The 14769-nt window shown below is 49.2% G+C and overlaps 4 protein-coding genes across 4 annotated transcripts; 3 read left to right on the forward strand and 1 right to left on the reverse strand.

The window, feature by feature from the left end:
- Positions 1–77: 77 nt before the first annotated feature.
- N7471_000228 (translation initiation/elongation factor MRX8) lies at positions 78–1108 on the forward strand (the record flags this gene model as incomplete). The annotated part of the gene is made up of 2 exons (XM_057272949.1): positions 78–589; positions 682–1108. 2 exons carry the CDS (start codon positions 78–80, stop codon positions 1106–1108), a joined length of 939 nt encoding a protein of 312 aa, XP_057141128.1.
- Positions 1109–1979: 871 nt separating this feature from the next.
- N7471_000229 (F-box/WD repeat-containing protein) lies at positions 1980–5355 on the reverse strand (the record flags this gene model as incomplete). The annotated part of the gene is made up of 3 exons (XM_057272950.1): positions 1980–2105; positions 2163–4859; positions 4924–5355. 3 exons carry the CDS (start codon positions 5353–5355, stop codon positions 1980–1982), a joined length of 3255 nt encoding a protein of 1084 aa, XP_057141129.1.
- A 1466-nt stretch (positions 5356–6821) lies between these two features.
- Positions 6822–9806, forward strand: N7471_000230 (uncharacterized protein; the record flags this gene model as incomplete). The annotated part of the gene is made up of 12 exons (XM_057272951.1): positions 6822–6923; positions 6997–7038; positions 7101–7123; positions 7177–7369; positions 7427–7706; positions 7762–7927; positions 8004–8200; positions 8264–8364; positions 8426–8935; positions 8992–9226; positions 9278–9471; positions 9525–9806. 12 exons carry the CDS (start codon positions 6822–6824, stop codon positions 9804–9806), a joined length of 2325 nt encoding a protein of 774 aa, XP_057141130.1.
- Positions 9807–12301: 2495 nt separating this feature from the next.
- N7471_000231 (uncharacterized protein) lies at positions 12302–14560 on the forward strand (the record flags this gene model as incomplete). Its single annotated transcript, XM_057272952.1, has 1 exon — positions 12302–14560. The coding sequence occupies one exon, from the start codon at positions 12302–12304 to the stop codon at positions 14558–14560; it is 2259 nt and encodes a 752-aa protein (XP_057141131.1).
- Positions 14561–14769: the final 209 nt, after the last annotated feature.

Below are 14769 nucleotides of genomic sequence, written 5' to 3' on the forward strand. Positions count from 1 at the left end.
CTGGAGAAATCCATATCAACTCTACTTTTTTTTATTTGGCTTTTCCTTGACCCTTTTTCGGGTATTCGAGAGTTATGATGAACTCAATACCAGCATGCAGGAACTCTGCATCCAGTATATCATTATACACAACCATACGAGCCCTATCCTCAGCCTCGAATCCCAATTCAAAGCGCGAACTCAAAGACCTCACCCCGTCCGACCTCTGCTACTACTGGGATACAAGACCCCCGAAAGATGAGCAACTAGCCTTCGCCGATAAGGTCTTTACTCCGTCGCGCCACTCACCCCTCAAACTCTGGTCCGCGGCCAAATTTCGCACAACACCATTTGCATCCGTCGAGCCCGAAGTCGCATTCTTAGGTCGCTCAAATGTCGGCAAGAGCTCACTACTGAACGCAATAATGGGACAGGAGATATGCTGGACATCATCGAAGCCTGGTCGAACGAGGGAAATGAACGCGTTCGGGATTGGTGGGACAAAGGGCGGCGAGTCGAAGGTTGTGCTGCTTGACATGCCGGGATACGGAAAGGCGAGTCGGTCTGAGTGGGGAGCGGAGATTATGAAGTATCTCCAAGGGCGGAAACAGTGAGTTATGACGCCTGTTCCACGTGGAACATGAAATACATGGAACAAACCTATCCATCTATGGTATACGATGACTGACGAAGATATTATAGACTCCGTCGCGCATTCCTCCTCATCGACAGTACGCACGGCATCAAGCAAACAGACGCCGAGATCCTCAGACTATTCCGACACCACGCAATCCCGCACCAGATCATCCTGTCCAAAGTCGACAAGTTCCTCGTTAGACAATTGAAGCAGATAAAGACCGGGGTCACGCCCGCCAACATTGAGCGGTTACAGCTCCTGCTCCAGGGTATCAAACCCATTGTCCAGCCAGACCCGCGGGCTTCGGAGGGGCCTGGGTCCTTGGGTGAGATTTTGACTTGTAGTGCTGAAGCAAAGATTGGACCTGGCCGGGCGCTGGGGATCGATGCCGTTCGTTGGTCGATTTTGTCTGCTGCTGGTATTGATGGGAGCTTGCAAGGTGGCCGGCTCGCTGTACCCCCTGCTGCAGAGACGCCAGCTACTTTGTCGTGAAAGGGCATGTCGTGTTGTCCAAATTCGAAACTATCGTCGAGTTTTTAGACTTGACTCCTTGGTGCGGCTTGTCAGGTCCGATCAGCCCTTCCCCGAGCGCATGCATATCTTTGGACTAGAGATGAGACTATACATCTTTCGTTCCTTTTCTGGGGCCAGGATGAGATATCCGGCTTTTCCTGAGCATGATAGCCAATCCTGAATCGGGCTTGCCCAGCTGTCGTACGCCAACACGCTAGCCGGCATGGGTCTACGACAGCATATCTAGACCGCCAAGTAACACTACGGTTCCTGTTCGAAGCATTTGAATGCTTCGCTAGAGCCAGCTGCTGTAAGCAGAATACCTATGTACTATACCAATGCAATTACAATATATCCTGAATACCAACCCAACTCATGACAGAATTTGCGATCAAGATCATAATCAATCTATTATAGGCAGTCCGATACGGACAAAGCAAGGCGAAAAATATGTAAAAGAATCACCTATCTGGCAGACAACAGAATGGGAAGTCACATAAGCATCAGGCAAAGACAAAGAAAACGTATCGATGACGATGCATGGGGATAGGCAGATATTTGGGAATACAGAATGATAGAAACCTTCACATAAGAGATGATGAAAAAGATATGGGGGAAAAAAACAACGCCTGGCCCCTTATCGTAATGCTGCAAGACCAAAGAATGCCGACCACGCTATGCAAAGGATATTTGTTCCGATGGAAGACGAGAGCTGTAAGGATGGGTATCGTAAATGGGGAAATAGAGTGAGAAGCGAAGAAAAGACAGAGGAAAGGAAGTAGTATAAGGAGGATGGTTGTCGGGTGTTGAGATATTGATCGAGGTCGAAGAGAAATGCGGCCTATGCATCTCAATCAGACAAGTCGTCATCATCTTCAATTCCGCCGAGGACCTCCTGTCCACGTCGGTTGACGACAATGCGTTTCGCAAGCTTGCTTTCCGGGACTCCATCCCGTGCAGCACCGAAGTCGAGAACCTGGGTGGAAGCAATATTAGCATAAAGGATCGGAAAGCCTCATCATAGAACACTTACTTCGATATAAGTCAAACTGTCACGTTGCACCGCAGCAACACATCTCCGGTCATTAAACTTGACCTGCCACACGCCACTGAGGTCTGTGAGGAGGTCTCGAACACACTCGCCGTTTCGCACATCCCACATCTTCAGCGTGCGATCGGACCCGGAGATGACCTTCTGCCCATCGTGCTGGAAGCAGGTGATGGCACCGGTGTGTGCACTCAAAGTGTTCTTGCAGTGGCCGTGGACAGAGTCCCAGATTCGGAGAGTGGAATCAGCCGCGGCTGAGACAAGGAAATCGTGCTCTAAAGCGAGCAGACCAACGAGGGAGGTATGGCCTTCGAGGTTGTATAGGACGGCTCCATCGTCTAGTGACCACACCTTGACCATGTGGTCCATGGCTCCACTGATGCAACGATTGCGCTTATGGTCAAGAACCACGCTATACACTTTCATCGTGTGACCCTGCAGAGTGTGTAAAGTCTGTCCGGTGGAAATCTTCCAGACCTTCACAGTGCAATCGTAGCTACCACTTACAAGGGTATCACCGTGGGCTGCAATTGCACGAACAGAGTGCTGGTGGCCGGAGAGCACACGCATGAAGTATGGGCAGCTAGCGTCATCCACTGTAGGACCACTCTGATAGTAGACTGGATCACCGGATTTGGGAAGCTTCCACACCCGAAGGTTCGAGTCACGAGACCCAGTAATGATCAATGGCTCTTTAGGCATGATCTCAGGCTGACCATCTACATCTCTACCTACCTCGGTAGGCAGGACGATTTGCAAGCATCGGACGGTGGAGGTGTGGCCGTGGAAGATCTGAGTACACCTAGCCCGCTCGATGTCCCAGACTCGCACTGAGCGATCGGTGGAGCCGGAGACCAGCGTGTTGCCATGATATTCAAGAGCCCATACTCCACCTTCGTGGCCCTCCAATGTTGCCTGCAACGCACCTGTTTTGGTGTCGTACACGTTGATGTTGGTGTCATCGCTTCCCGTAAGAACCTTGTCGGCGTCAAATTGCAGGCAAGTAACAACATGGCGGTCATGAGCGCGGAAAGCGATATGTTGCGGCTTGACATCCGGCTGCATCCATCCCTTGTGGATGGCAACATGGCGACGGTAGAGGACCTTGAAGAGGAACAGCCCACGAAGAGATGGTAGACCGACTTCAGCATAGGGCACTGCCCCAGCTGCAGCGTTGGCAGCGGCGTATGGGGCCTCGGACGCGGCAATGTCTTTCCTCCAGTCTGGATCGGCGATTTCTCCTCCACTGGATGAGACCTTCCGCTTGGCAAGCTTCCGGCTTGAAGCACGCGTGTTTGCTTTCCGCTTGCCTTTTCGGTTGATTGGCAGAGACTCCAGAGGGCTTCTGCTGCTGGGACCCGCCATCGAAGGGACAGGGGACGCCTCCATATCCGCCCTGGATAGAGCCACAACGCTGAGATCTTCCTCGTGATCTTCAGGGCCGCTGGACAACTGCCATCCCCATCCCTGTCTTATAGCCCGTTCTAGTTCTCCGTCTGAGAGATGATATCCATCCTGGTCAAGGAGGTTCTTCCAGCTCTTTTCATCGGAATTCGTGATGTGTCTCCACCTCTTAGACACCTGCGCAGCACGGCACATAGTCTGAACGTCAAGATACTTGACGATGTTGAGACTGAGCTCGAGCGGCAGAAGAGCCAGGAAATCGCACTTCAAAGTTGGATTAACCACATCGGCCACGAAATGGAGAGTAGGTTTAGGGCATCTCCGAAGAAATTGATACATGAGATACGTTTTGACCTCATCAGGCACCGAATCAAAGAACTCCAACACCTTGGGCATATCTAAAAGCGAGGAAGGTGACCGTGAGTTTGCGAGAGAATGGCCATTTACCCGAGTCTCATCTGCATCCTGAAGCCGCAAAGCCCTGGAAAAACGCGAGACATTATGATCTAGACTGGAATCCGTATCAACGTCAAGTCCTTCTGAGTCAAAGGAGGATTCGCCATGGAGGGCATTCATAGCAGCGACCGGTGAGAGACTCGGGCTCGGGAGGCACATATCTTGCGCCATGGCATTGTCTATTGCCGATAGTTGAGACATTAGCTCGGGTCTTTCTTGGGATGTAGATTCCTGGGTTCCATATGTTGTATCCTGACCAAATGAAGCCGATTCAGGTGCAGTTGAACAGCTCTCATCCGCTTCAGTGGCCTGAGACTCTTGAGTTGCAGGGTTCGAACGAATCCCAGACAACGCATTCTGCAAGTAGGAATTTTGATTGGATGCCTGCAAGCCTTTAGCTCCGATTTCAGAGGAGAGAGGTGACGGCAAAGGGGGTTCCCTGCGCGGAAACACTGAACTATGAATTCTCGGTCTTGGGGCCGCATTTTCGCCAAGTCCTCCCAGGTTGCTTTCGGTGTCTGGAGTGGCAAGGCCAGCGGCAAGATGAGTTGATCCCACGCCACTTTGGCGAGTGCGGCGTGTGATGGGCTCAGAAGGAACCCGTGACGGACGAGTTCGTGGAAGAACAACCGAGGGTCGAAGATCGAAAAGTGTGACGGGGGAGACGGCACGACGGCGAGTGTTGAAAGGGTGACTAGAAGGTTGACTCGCTATTCTCGGAGGGGTCAGGCGCCGAGTGGGGTTCTCGCCCTCGGACATGAACGAGTTCACGGAGCGAATCTGGCCATTTGAAGATTTCAACGCCTCGCTTTTCTCCTTGTACTATATATTATTATACTGTGAGCATTGGAACCAACGAGACCGAGAGGGTAGGATGAAATCGTACCTCAGCAGCAGCATTTGTGGTGTCCTCGGGCTCGTTGAAGATGATTGACTTGTCACCAATCTTGAACTTGAGGTTTCTTAAGGCCGCTGGAGTGGGAGATGAGGCGAGAGGGTACTGTCGGGCATCCAGATCCTTGACGGCTCGCGGGGGGTTGATTGTCAAAGGTGGGAAGGAGGTGGTCGTGGTTGTGGTGGTGGTCACCACCGTAGTTCTGGTAGTAGGGGCGAAGGTGAACTGTCCGATAGCCGCGTTTGCGTTTGATGGCCCTTGGCCCAGCTCCTCTCTTTCGTCCATTTCGCGTTTTCGAGGATGAATGAATCGAGATCCGGGGCTGTGGGTCGAATGGGAGGGTGCAGATGCGGACGTGTCGTGATCAGTCAAAGTCGAGTCGATTTCAGATATTTGAAGGGAGCTGGGAGCATTTGAAGTCATTGTAAAGCAAGCTCATGTGCAGAGGACAAGGAACTGTATCCCAGATTATCTTTTTTTAGTAAAACACCCCCTCAGCACGGTACACCAGCGAAACCATCGATGCAAATGGCATTCAGCACATAGTGTAAGAACCGGGGATAATCAAGTGTTAAAGACGAGGGGGGGGAAACAAAACACAAATAATGGAAGCAAGGAAGCAAAGGGAAGGGGAGAAAGAAACAGTGGCGGCTGACAAGGAGTTGGGGCGGAGAACAACATTTATTCCGGTTCCCGTAGGGTGGACGATGTCATGGCCCGACGTGCTACATTTCTGATTTTGGTTTTTTTCATGATCCTTTGCTATTTTCATAGAGCTTATTTATACATATATTAAATATTCTACTTGACTACTGTCTATCGATGCCAACTTCAAAATCATCCGAGCGTGAAACCTGGAGAAACGCCCCCTGGATCTGCTGTGGCAGAAATCATTACCAGATAGAGGTGGGACCGAGGATATGACAATATGACACTCAGATAAGCAGGTTTACGTTCCTTTTGCCTAAACCATCTACAACGTAATGGATGATATATACACCTAGGTATTTGCCCCTAAATGATACATATCATAACCTATTCATCCAAATCAAGTTCTAACTATCAGGTTTTTGATTTGCTATCGCCACATATCACGTGAAGTGGGGGCGTGCCCCGGGTGGCTTCTTGGCACGAGGTATCTCATTGTTATGTTGAAGAAATTATCTACCAGGGGGTTATTGGGCACAAGACACAAGGCACAGGGGGTACGGAATAATCATCTTGCAGTCTGTTGTCCCTTACTACATACTTACTCTATGCAAGTCATATCCTACCCAGGTGGGATATCCACCGGCCGATATCTGCAATGTCTCGGCCGCCCCCACATCTATTTAGGGTTTGGTTGCTTTTACGGTACTGCGACTCTTCAGCCCTGCCTCTCATGATATCCTTGGTTGATAATTATCTCGCAGTATTACACTTGACTTGACAGATGACAGTTTGTATGGAGAAGAGGAATTCATTTTGACGTTGAATCACTCGGCCCCTTGTTCGCTGGAAACTCGATAGGAATTGCTGGTGTGGAAAAAGAAAAAAAAAAGGATAGCTAGATTATTGTGGCCCTAACACAATGGAACCATAGGCTCTATGCCCACCTGAGCAGGTGTAGCTATGCTTACATACTTGGCCACATTCCTGGAGGGTGGCCGTTACTTCCAGTGTCTATGAATAGACTTGCTGATTCACAAGATGTTTCAAGATATATGGTATTCCTTTGTTAACGTCTACCGACTGAAGTAAAAGAAATTTCATTCTTAGAGCTTATAGTTCTAAACTTTTCTCTGTACTTCTTTGTCTAAATTCCGCATAGAAATATACTATCCTCGTCTTCTCTTATTATGAGGTTCAATTCCTCGTTTTCGGTCTGTCATAGTCATACTGCCAGAATCATGCCTCGCTCTAAGAAAACTGTAGCTTTAAAGGCTGTCTCCGAGTCTGGGGAACCCCAGTCCGAAATTCAAACGGATAAAATCCACCGGTTTCCCGTGATCGTGAGTAGCCCTTCGGATCAACTATGTTGAATCAATAGCACCCGAGATGAAACCAACTCTTATGGTATAACAGGAGCAAAGCTTGGAGTTGATGAAGATAACACTACACATGACCGTAAGTCAAATTCCCTACGAGGTGTATGCTTTTGTGGCTGTGATCTAATATGCGTCTTATAGATCGCATCGCTCTTATTTATGCGGTTAGTCATGGCCCAAATAATGTACTATTCACGTTCTGACATATAGAATTCAGTGGATTATTGCCCACGAATGTCTTCAGCGAGCGGATTCTGCGATCAAACCGCTTCCACGAGCGGTGTAACTATTCCCATTTTGTAAATGGGAAGAGCAAGGGCAATTTCGCACGTAACCGATCGGAATATGTTCCCATATGGGTGATTGAAAGACACATGAGCGACGAAGCCGATCAACTCCTCGACCTTCTAGTGAGTCCCTCCACAGCTTTATGTTTATTGAGTAGTGCTAATATCCATCTCTTCTAGGAGAATGGCATCTTTGATGCTCTACTAAGAGGCGTCCTATATGCCGTCCAGTTTACAGTCATTGCAAACAAAGACTCGCCAAATAAGGTTCTAGAATCTTACACCTTCACCTTCCAAAATTCCGGTGAGCGCGGCACCGCAGATCGCCTAACCAACGGCCCAAGAATGGATTTTGTCAGCCCCCATGATGACCGAGCGAACATGCGTAATATGATTTTCGACGGGAAGGCCCTCATCCGACGATTGAGGACGATGTGTGCTGAAAGCCCGGCATTGCCTAGTATGTTGACTCTATTGTTGCCATTTCCTGGTGTTGCCACTCACGAGTTGAACAGACGAGCGCAGCTTGGGGATACACGTCTTCTACAAACCGGAATGTCCTGGACCTTACGATATGCCTGGCTTTGTTGATTCCCAAGACGACACCATTAAATATCCACGGACTTCGTACTGGGAGAGGACGAGGCGCTTTTATGGAAGCGTCGACAGCGGATTTCACACGTATGTTTCCTTATTTTGTTTCTTCATTTGCTTAACATTTGCTTTTCAATCGGGGCTCAGCACTAACATATAGAAGAGTCGGCTTGAGAGTAAATTCTCTTCTTTCTACCTCACCCGGTGGCGAGGCTCACTTCCCTTCGGCGGAGGAAGCGGATGACCATGCAGTGCTCCGTTCTGACGAGGTCGGGATTCCCACACCTGCTCAAATGCCGTTGGACGTAGTTGGGGAGATATATGTCTTTACGGATGACAGTACTGCCAGTGACACTGATGGTAAATATATTCATCTTTGCTTCACCTTGTTTACATGATGACTAAATCATTCATTCGATACAGACGCAGTACTCTCTAAGATAGAGCTCAAAGCTCTCTATTACATGCCCGCTGCGGCCGCCTCGATAGGTGGAAGGGCGAACAGTAGAGAATCACGGCGATATGTCAGTTTGCCTTTACTACCACTCCTATTCAAAGTATTGAACGAGTGCTGATTTCCAATAGACGGAGAATAGAGTGGAGGGCAGAATCTTCTTCAAGCAAGAAGACGTAGAATCCTGTCAGTCTTGGATGCACAAAAAGGCTCAGTCAGTGGCTGAGTCCGTCGAGGCTGATTTAGGCGACTTCTCAGAAACCGATTTGCTCAGGAAAATGGATGACCCTGATCGCTCGAGAAAATCCATGGTACCTTTCAATTGGTCACAGGAGGAAGATTATGCAACATTTCCCATTAGCCGCGAGGGCATTTACCTTTCTATGGCTCGTCAAGAGTCTCGAAAAAACTTTTCCCCGCCTAAATACATTCGTCGCTTGCAAGATGCGGGTTCAAAACCCACTGTCAAAGCGAGGACGCTGCACTATGTCGAGAATCGCCAGGGTGCTGTCAAGAAGCTAGACGAGGAGAACAAAAAGAATCAGCCTGGGTCAAGTGGAGGCATGACCAAGTATGGGCATAAGGATTGGCGTCACTATCGGTGTGAGTGCAACACTTGGAACTTCAAGCCCAGCAAGTCTGTAAGTCAAGAAGCTCTGCTATCAAATAAGTCGTCAGTTCTAATCAATCTTGGAAGGTACAATGTGCCAATTGCAAGGACTGGCAGCACACCCTGTGCTATGGCTATTATTCAGCAAAGGACAAACGAATTCCAGATATACACTACTGTTACAGCTGCTTGATCGGATACGACTTTGATGGTAATCTGATGAAAGAACTCATTAAGCTTATCCGAATGCGCAGAGCAGTGCAATTTGTCCTTATTGAGGGGGTAACACCAACTTTAAATTGGCACCTAGCTGCACACCTTAGTAAGAACAACTGCCATTCATTCTTCCAAACATTTACCTAATATCATCTAGACTGCAGCGACGACGAGGCTCGTGCAGCAGTCCACGGTCTCCGGAAACTTGGCATTTTGAAATCAGCCGATATGAGGAAGATGAAAAAGTACCATAAGACAGGGAGCTCCAAATTCTGGCTCAATAGGACCATCCCATCCTGCAACACTATTTACAGTGAAATATTGGACCCGATGTTGCTCATCCGGGAATATGTAAGTGACTCCATACCTCCGCGACAAGGATACATGATTTAATTACCGAGAAGTATGAAATATCGCCTCCTATCCCCCAGCCCTTGATTCGCTCGCATTGGTCTCGGTCTGGTATACCCATCTTGTACACTCACATGAGTGAGTCTGCTGAGTGGTATGAAACCATCGACCCTCGCTGGCAACCTAAACTTTGGGAGCGGGTGCGCTCTAACCCTTCTGCCAATGGGTATTTCTTCGAGGGACAGACCTCAAACAGCGTGTGGAAGCGGATGTTGGATTCGTTAAATGAAGAAGGAATTGAGGATGATGTCGTTTCTCGGGGGTTAAGAAGATGAAGCTCAGATAGAGGAATGATCGCAGTATACAGAGTTCACTAGTGTTTCCCAAATTTATGGATACCCACTTCTTCCAGAATACTGGGTTGTTTCGAATCAGCACAGTCCAGAAGACTGTAGTTTTTCATGCACATCATATTAGAGTAAGTAGATACGTAGCTAGCTTGACGGTATGAAAATAGAATCCCTGCGATGGAAGCTCTTCTATAGTTATTCTTTCATATAACTCTCCATGTTTTATTTTCCTCCTGCTTCTTTTGGCCCAACATCCTACCTACTTGGATATGCCAACCAGGGGTTTCTGTGCATTTTTGTGAATTTTTGAATTTTTGTCCCAAAATGATGTAAAGACTCAACATTTGGAAAGTGGGATGTGAAATGTGGAGGAGAACACTGATTTCCATGATTTTGGTTCCATGATCTGCATAGAAGACAATAGATCGACAATAGAGCGTATCCCAAACCCTGGAACGAAACTAGGCTATTGGAGTCGACTATTGGCGACCATCAGGGGTTATCCGCCTGACCATTTGACCTAGACACCTGCCAAACCACTAGCCTGGATTCAATAGCGTGTTCCGTTTACTGGTCTTGGGGTAAAATGTGGCGTACGGAGTATTTTTATCCTGTTTTTCTAACGGTTTTTTGGACGTGTTTGCTTTTTTCTTCGATCGCCATACATAGTACTCCGTACATATGTACTGTTGGTCTGCACGCAATTCATCGGAGCGAGACCGAAATCCGCTAATCACGTATAGGGAGGTTGATCGGCGGTCGGCCAATCGATCTCGGGCAGGGATCTCGATCTCAGTGAAATTGCGCCCCCGGAGTATCATCACTGCTTGTTCCGCCTCGTGGGTCTAGGATGCGGCACATGGGCTGGGTTGCAATATAGAGTTTGTTTATAGTTTCTGTGCCTCTTGGTTTTTTGAGAGATTACTTCTGTACCATGTTCGGTACTGACTCTTACAATATAGGTCCCCGGTGTAGAGCGTCTTCGCGACTTATTCATAGCCATTGACTGTCAAGCTGTCAGCCGCAAACGATCAGATTAATGTCTCAGTTCGTCCCCGAGCGGCACAAGCGAAGGTTGAGTTTAAAGGAAGAGCCCACATGTAGGTCGATCATTACCAGTTCCTGTGGGGGCCTGTGTACGTGCATATGCGAAGGCTACCATGGAAACGCGAGTATTCTTAGTCGAAACCTCACTGGCTCAAGGTCCAAGAGGGTGATTACGGAGGTACACGGGCTGGTATTTGTCACCTAGCCCATTGACCTCGGGAGTGGGGCGGGCCTCATCTACAATACTGGAGCCTTTTGAATAACGAGATCTCAGAGGACTTCGCTCCTGCGCATTGGGCCGGTGTACGATCGATTTGTCGATCTGGGCTCTCAGATGCGACCGCAGGTGAATTGGTGCAATCGCTCAACTATGGATACTCCATAGTTTCTGGCTCTAGCCTTGACTAGACTCCACATTCTGGCGATAGCTCCGTATGATTAGAAAAAAGCATCCATGCCAGTGGATAGGAGGAGGTGATTGGGTACCTAAATGAGTGGAGCATATGGAGTACGGAGTAAATAATTCCAATTAATGACGGCAAGGATGTTAGAAGGATTTCGTGGGAGGCGTCGATAGTGTAATCCACGGAGAATAGGGAGAAAGCCTATGTTGTACACCCACGTTCTTCAGGTTCGGGGAGTTGATTATTAGGTTGATGCCGCAGTAAGGGGTTAAATCTCCTAAAGGGAGATCCAACAGTACGGAGTACTCCCCCGTACATGACCAACAATAATAGTGTGATGCAAATGCGTGTTATATAACATGATATGTATACCTATGTAGGATACAAGGTAACTAACCCCTGAGACCAAAATTCACTATCACAAGCAACCTTGGATATCACGTCCTATTGCCCTCCGTATTCCATACCTAGGTGCTCCGTACAAACTATTTCTAATCTCTGTCGATCAGCTCTTGAGATGCCGTGCTCCACTCCAAATTAAAATTGGAATAAATGAAACACTGCTTCTCAGCCTATAAGGATTTTGTTCAAGACATCTGTGGAGTCTCCCCCTTTAAGGCCCATGTGAAAAGGGAATCCTTCTAAATTATTTGCCTGGTTACTCTCCAGGGCTGTACAGGCCGTCGTACAACATACAAAAAACTTCCCAACCCCATCTTGTCCCGCATTTCGCTCGGATCTTTTATTTTACAAAAGATTATACCTGTTCCCTTCCTCAATCCCGAGTCAATCCTTAAAACAACAAACATTTATTTCTATTTTCAGGTACGTTAAGGCTCAGTCCAATTTCCCCTAGATTGCAGACTTAATATAACTAATTTGGTGGAGTAGATTGGAACGGAAGCGAGAGGATACTTGAACCACCTAAGACCCCCCGCTCAGGCCACATATTTTGTGCACTAGGAGCCCATAACCCCATCGCATCGTACGATTTCATGAGCAATTGAACTTGCCATTGCCTCTCCCACCATGGGACACCGAGAACTCACACCGGTCCATGTGCCGCTTCGAACATCGAGTCGCAAACCGGCACAACACGACCCAATGAATACCCAGGAACAGTCCCGAACCGACCGGCGAACCTCGAAAGCCCAAAGATTTTTCGGAACCGATATCTCACTCCCCACGGAACATGGCGGGTGGCAGGAGCCTCCAAATGTACGCCGACCGAGCTTTGTTAAGCCAAATAATGCTCCGAAACAGAGCACCGGCTTCGTTCCGTTTCCGCGCTCTTCAGACAATAATCTGATTCCCGATCAAAACCTTCGCGTACGGGCCTCATCGCCTCTGCTAGGCCATGACTACCGATCGCAGGAGGCTGCGCCGCCGCTTCCCAAGCCGTCGAAAAAAGTTCACCATTCCGGTTCCTCATCCACCCTTTTCTCCTACTTCAGCTCGAAAGAATCGACCAAATCGATCAAATCGACCAAATCATCCAAGAACCAAGGACTCCAGCCTAGAGTACGGCACGAACTCGGCAGTGAGCCACAAGTGACATACACGCAGGCTCAAGATCCACCGAAGGAATCCAAGCGGAAGATGCGTCCTCCGAAAATTGATCTTTCCGTCTTGTTCCCGAAGCCGCGGAATCCCCCACCACAAACACTTCTGTCCCCCCACCGAATGGTCAACTCCCCCTCTCCCGTCTCTACAGTGGTCCCGGATACCTCTTTCAACAAGATCGAAAGGATGACCGGTGGTACGAGCAACTCTACTACGAGGAGATATGTCGACCCACCTCCTCCTCGCCGATCTTCGATCACCAAAAACGACCCACCCAAGCATGGTGTGGATAATTCGGATTTGCCTTCAATCGCAGAGAGCAAAAATAACGAGTGGTTAGAGCAATCACTTGAGAGGACGGTAGGAACGAGTGAGATCGATTTAGCCCTGGATAGATATGCGGGGCGACGATCACTTTTGAGTCGCTCGAGCATGTATACCACCAGCCGAGAGCAGTTGCATCCAGAACAGCAACGCCCCCAGGAACCTCGGGAGAGCTCGAGACGTGCTCACAGCCCCTCTCGACCGAAGGAGACGTACTTGAGTCCTGCCTCATGTCCAGACCCAAGGCGTGGTCGAGGCTTGAGCACTTCCCAGGAATCTTGGAAGACCAATGAGTCAAAATCAAAGAGCGAGAAGAGCTCGTTGACCAAAAAGAGCAGCAAAAGTACCTTGAAAAACAAAGATCTGCGAAACACCAGTATGCTTTGCCTCTCCTCTTCCTCAGAGGACGAGGATGACGAGGACCAAACTCCAACCACCGAGTCCAAGCGCAATATGAACAAGCCTAGAAGAGACAGTGTGGCTACTTACGACGAATACGAGCCCCAGGTCTACACGGCTTCCACTGCCCAGGCAACCACTGCCACGGCGGTAAGACGCTTTGACCGGACACTCTCGACTAGCACCCGTGGCTCCCGCCAAACCGAAAAGAGCCTGCCAGTGCCAGTAGCTCGCCCACGAAAGGTTTCTCAAACCTCGAATGGCAAGGCTTCTCAGACAACTGGACGAACCACCCAAACTCACCGTTCGAGCGGAGTTCCCACTATCCCGGATGAGATTCTGGCGCAATTCCCACAGCAGCCTCTCCGCTCCCCCGCAGAGTTGAAAGAGTTGAACCGGAGGAGTCGTGTAATCGCTGTGACCCGCCAAGAGCAAGATCTTCTCGAGGCGATGCGTATTCGAAAGGGCAAGGTCACACCCAGTCTGTTCAATGCTCACGGAGCGGACCGAAGATCACTGGCCTCCGGCCCACCCCGCGATTCCTTCTGCGGATCTGACACCTCATTCTTGCGTCTCAGCAATGTATTCCCGCCATTCGACGTCCGGTCCGAAAAGGGTGCTACCCAATACAAAGATGGAACGCCCTCCCAAAGTTCGGGTTCGGATAGTGAACGGAAACCCCGCACTGCAGTTTTCTCTTCTCGTGCCAGTGGGGAGTATTCTGAGAGCTTACCCTCCCCTTCTACCAGCGGTGCTTCGCCGCTGACCCCCACATTGCCAATTCATCGTTTCTCGCCGCTTCCCTCCCCGAAGCCTCCCCCAAGAGGACCCCCGCCTGCCATCCCCGAAGACCAGAAGCAGCACACCCGCCGTCGCACAGATAGTAGCGAGGCTATCCTGTTAGATGATGGCGGTGAGCCAAAACGCAACAACGGTCTTCCTCTCTGGTCTTTCGACTTTGATTGGAACCAGGAAAGCGCCAAAATCGCTTCTGTGCACTGATCGCTTGGCCCCTGATACCCAATACTCTCACTCCACCCCTTACATTTCCTATTTCACTCTTCTCTTTCTCTGTATTCCTACTTGGTTTAATCCTCACAGTCTTTCCTACATTTCCTTGACTTGATTGCATCTTGCAGCACATTGCTCCAAGCTTCTGTTTACCCAACCACATAGACCACACTTGTCCATTTCCTACATGACCCACCCTC

Source organism: Penicillium samsonianum (genome assembly GCF_028829775.1).
Source record: "Penicillium samsonianum strain IBT 33392 chromosome Unknown utg000001l_segment0_segment0, whole genome shotgun sequence".
Taxonomy (NCBI): domain Eukaryota; kingdom Fungi; phylum Ascomycota; class Eurotiomycetes; order Eurotiales; family Aspergillaceae; genus Penicillium; species Penicillium samsonianum.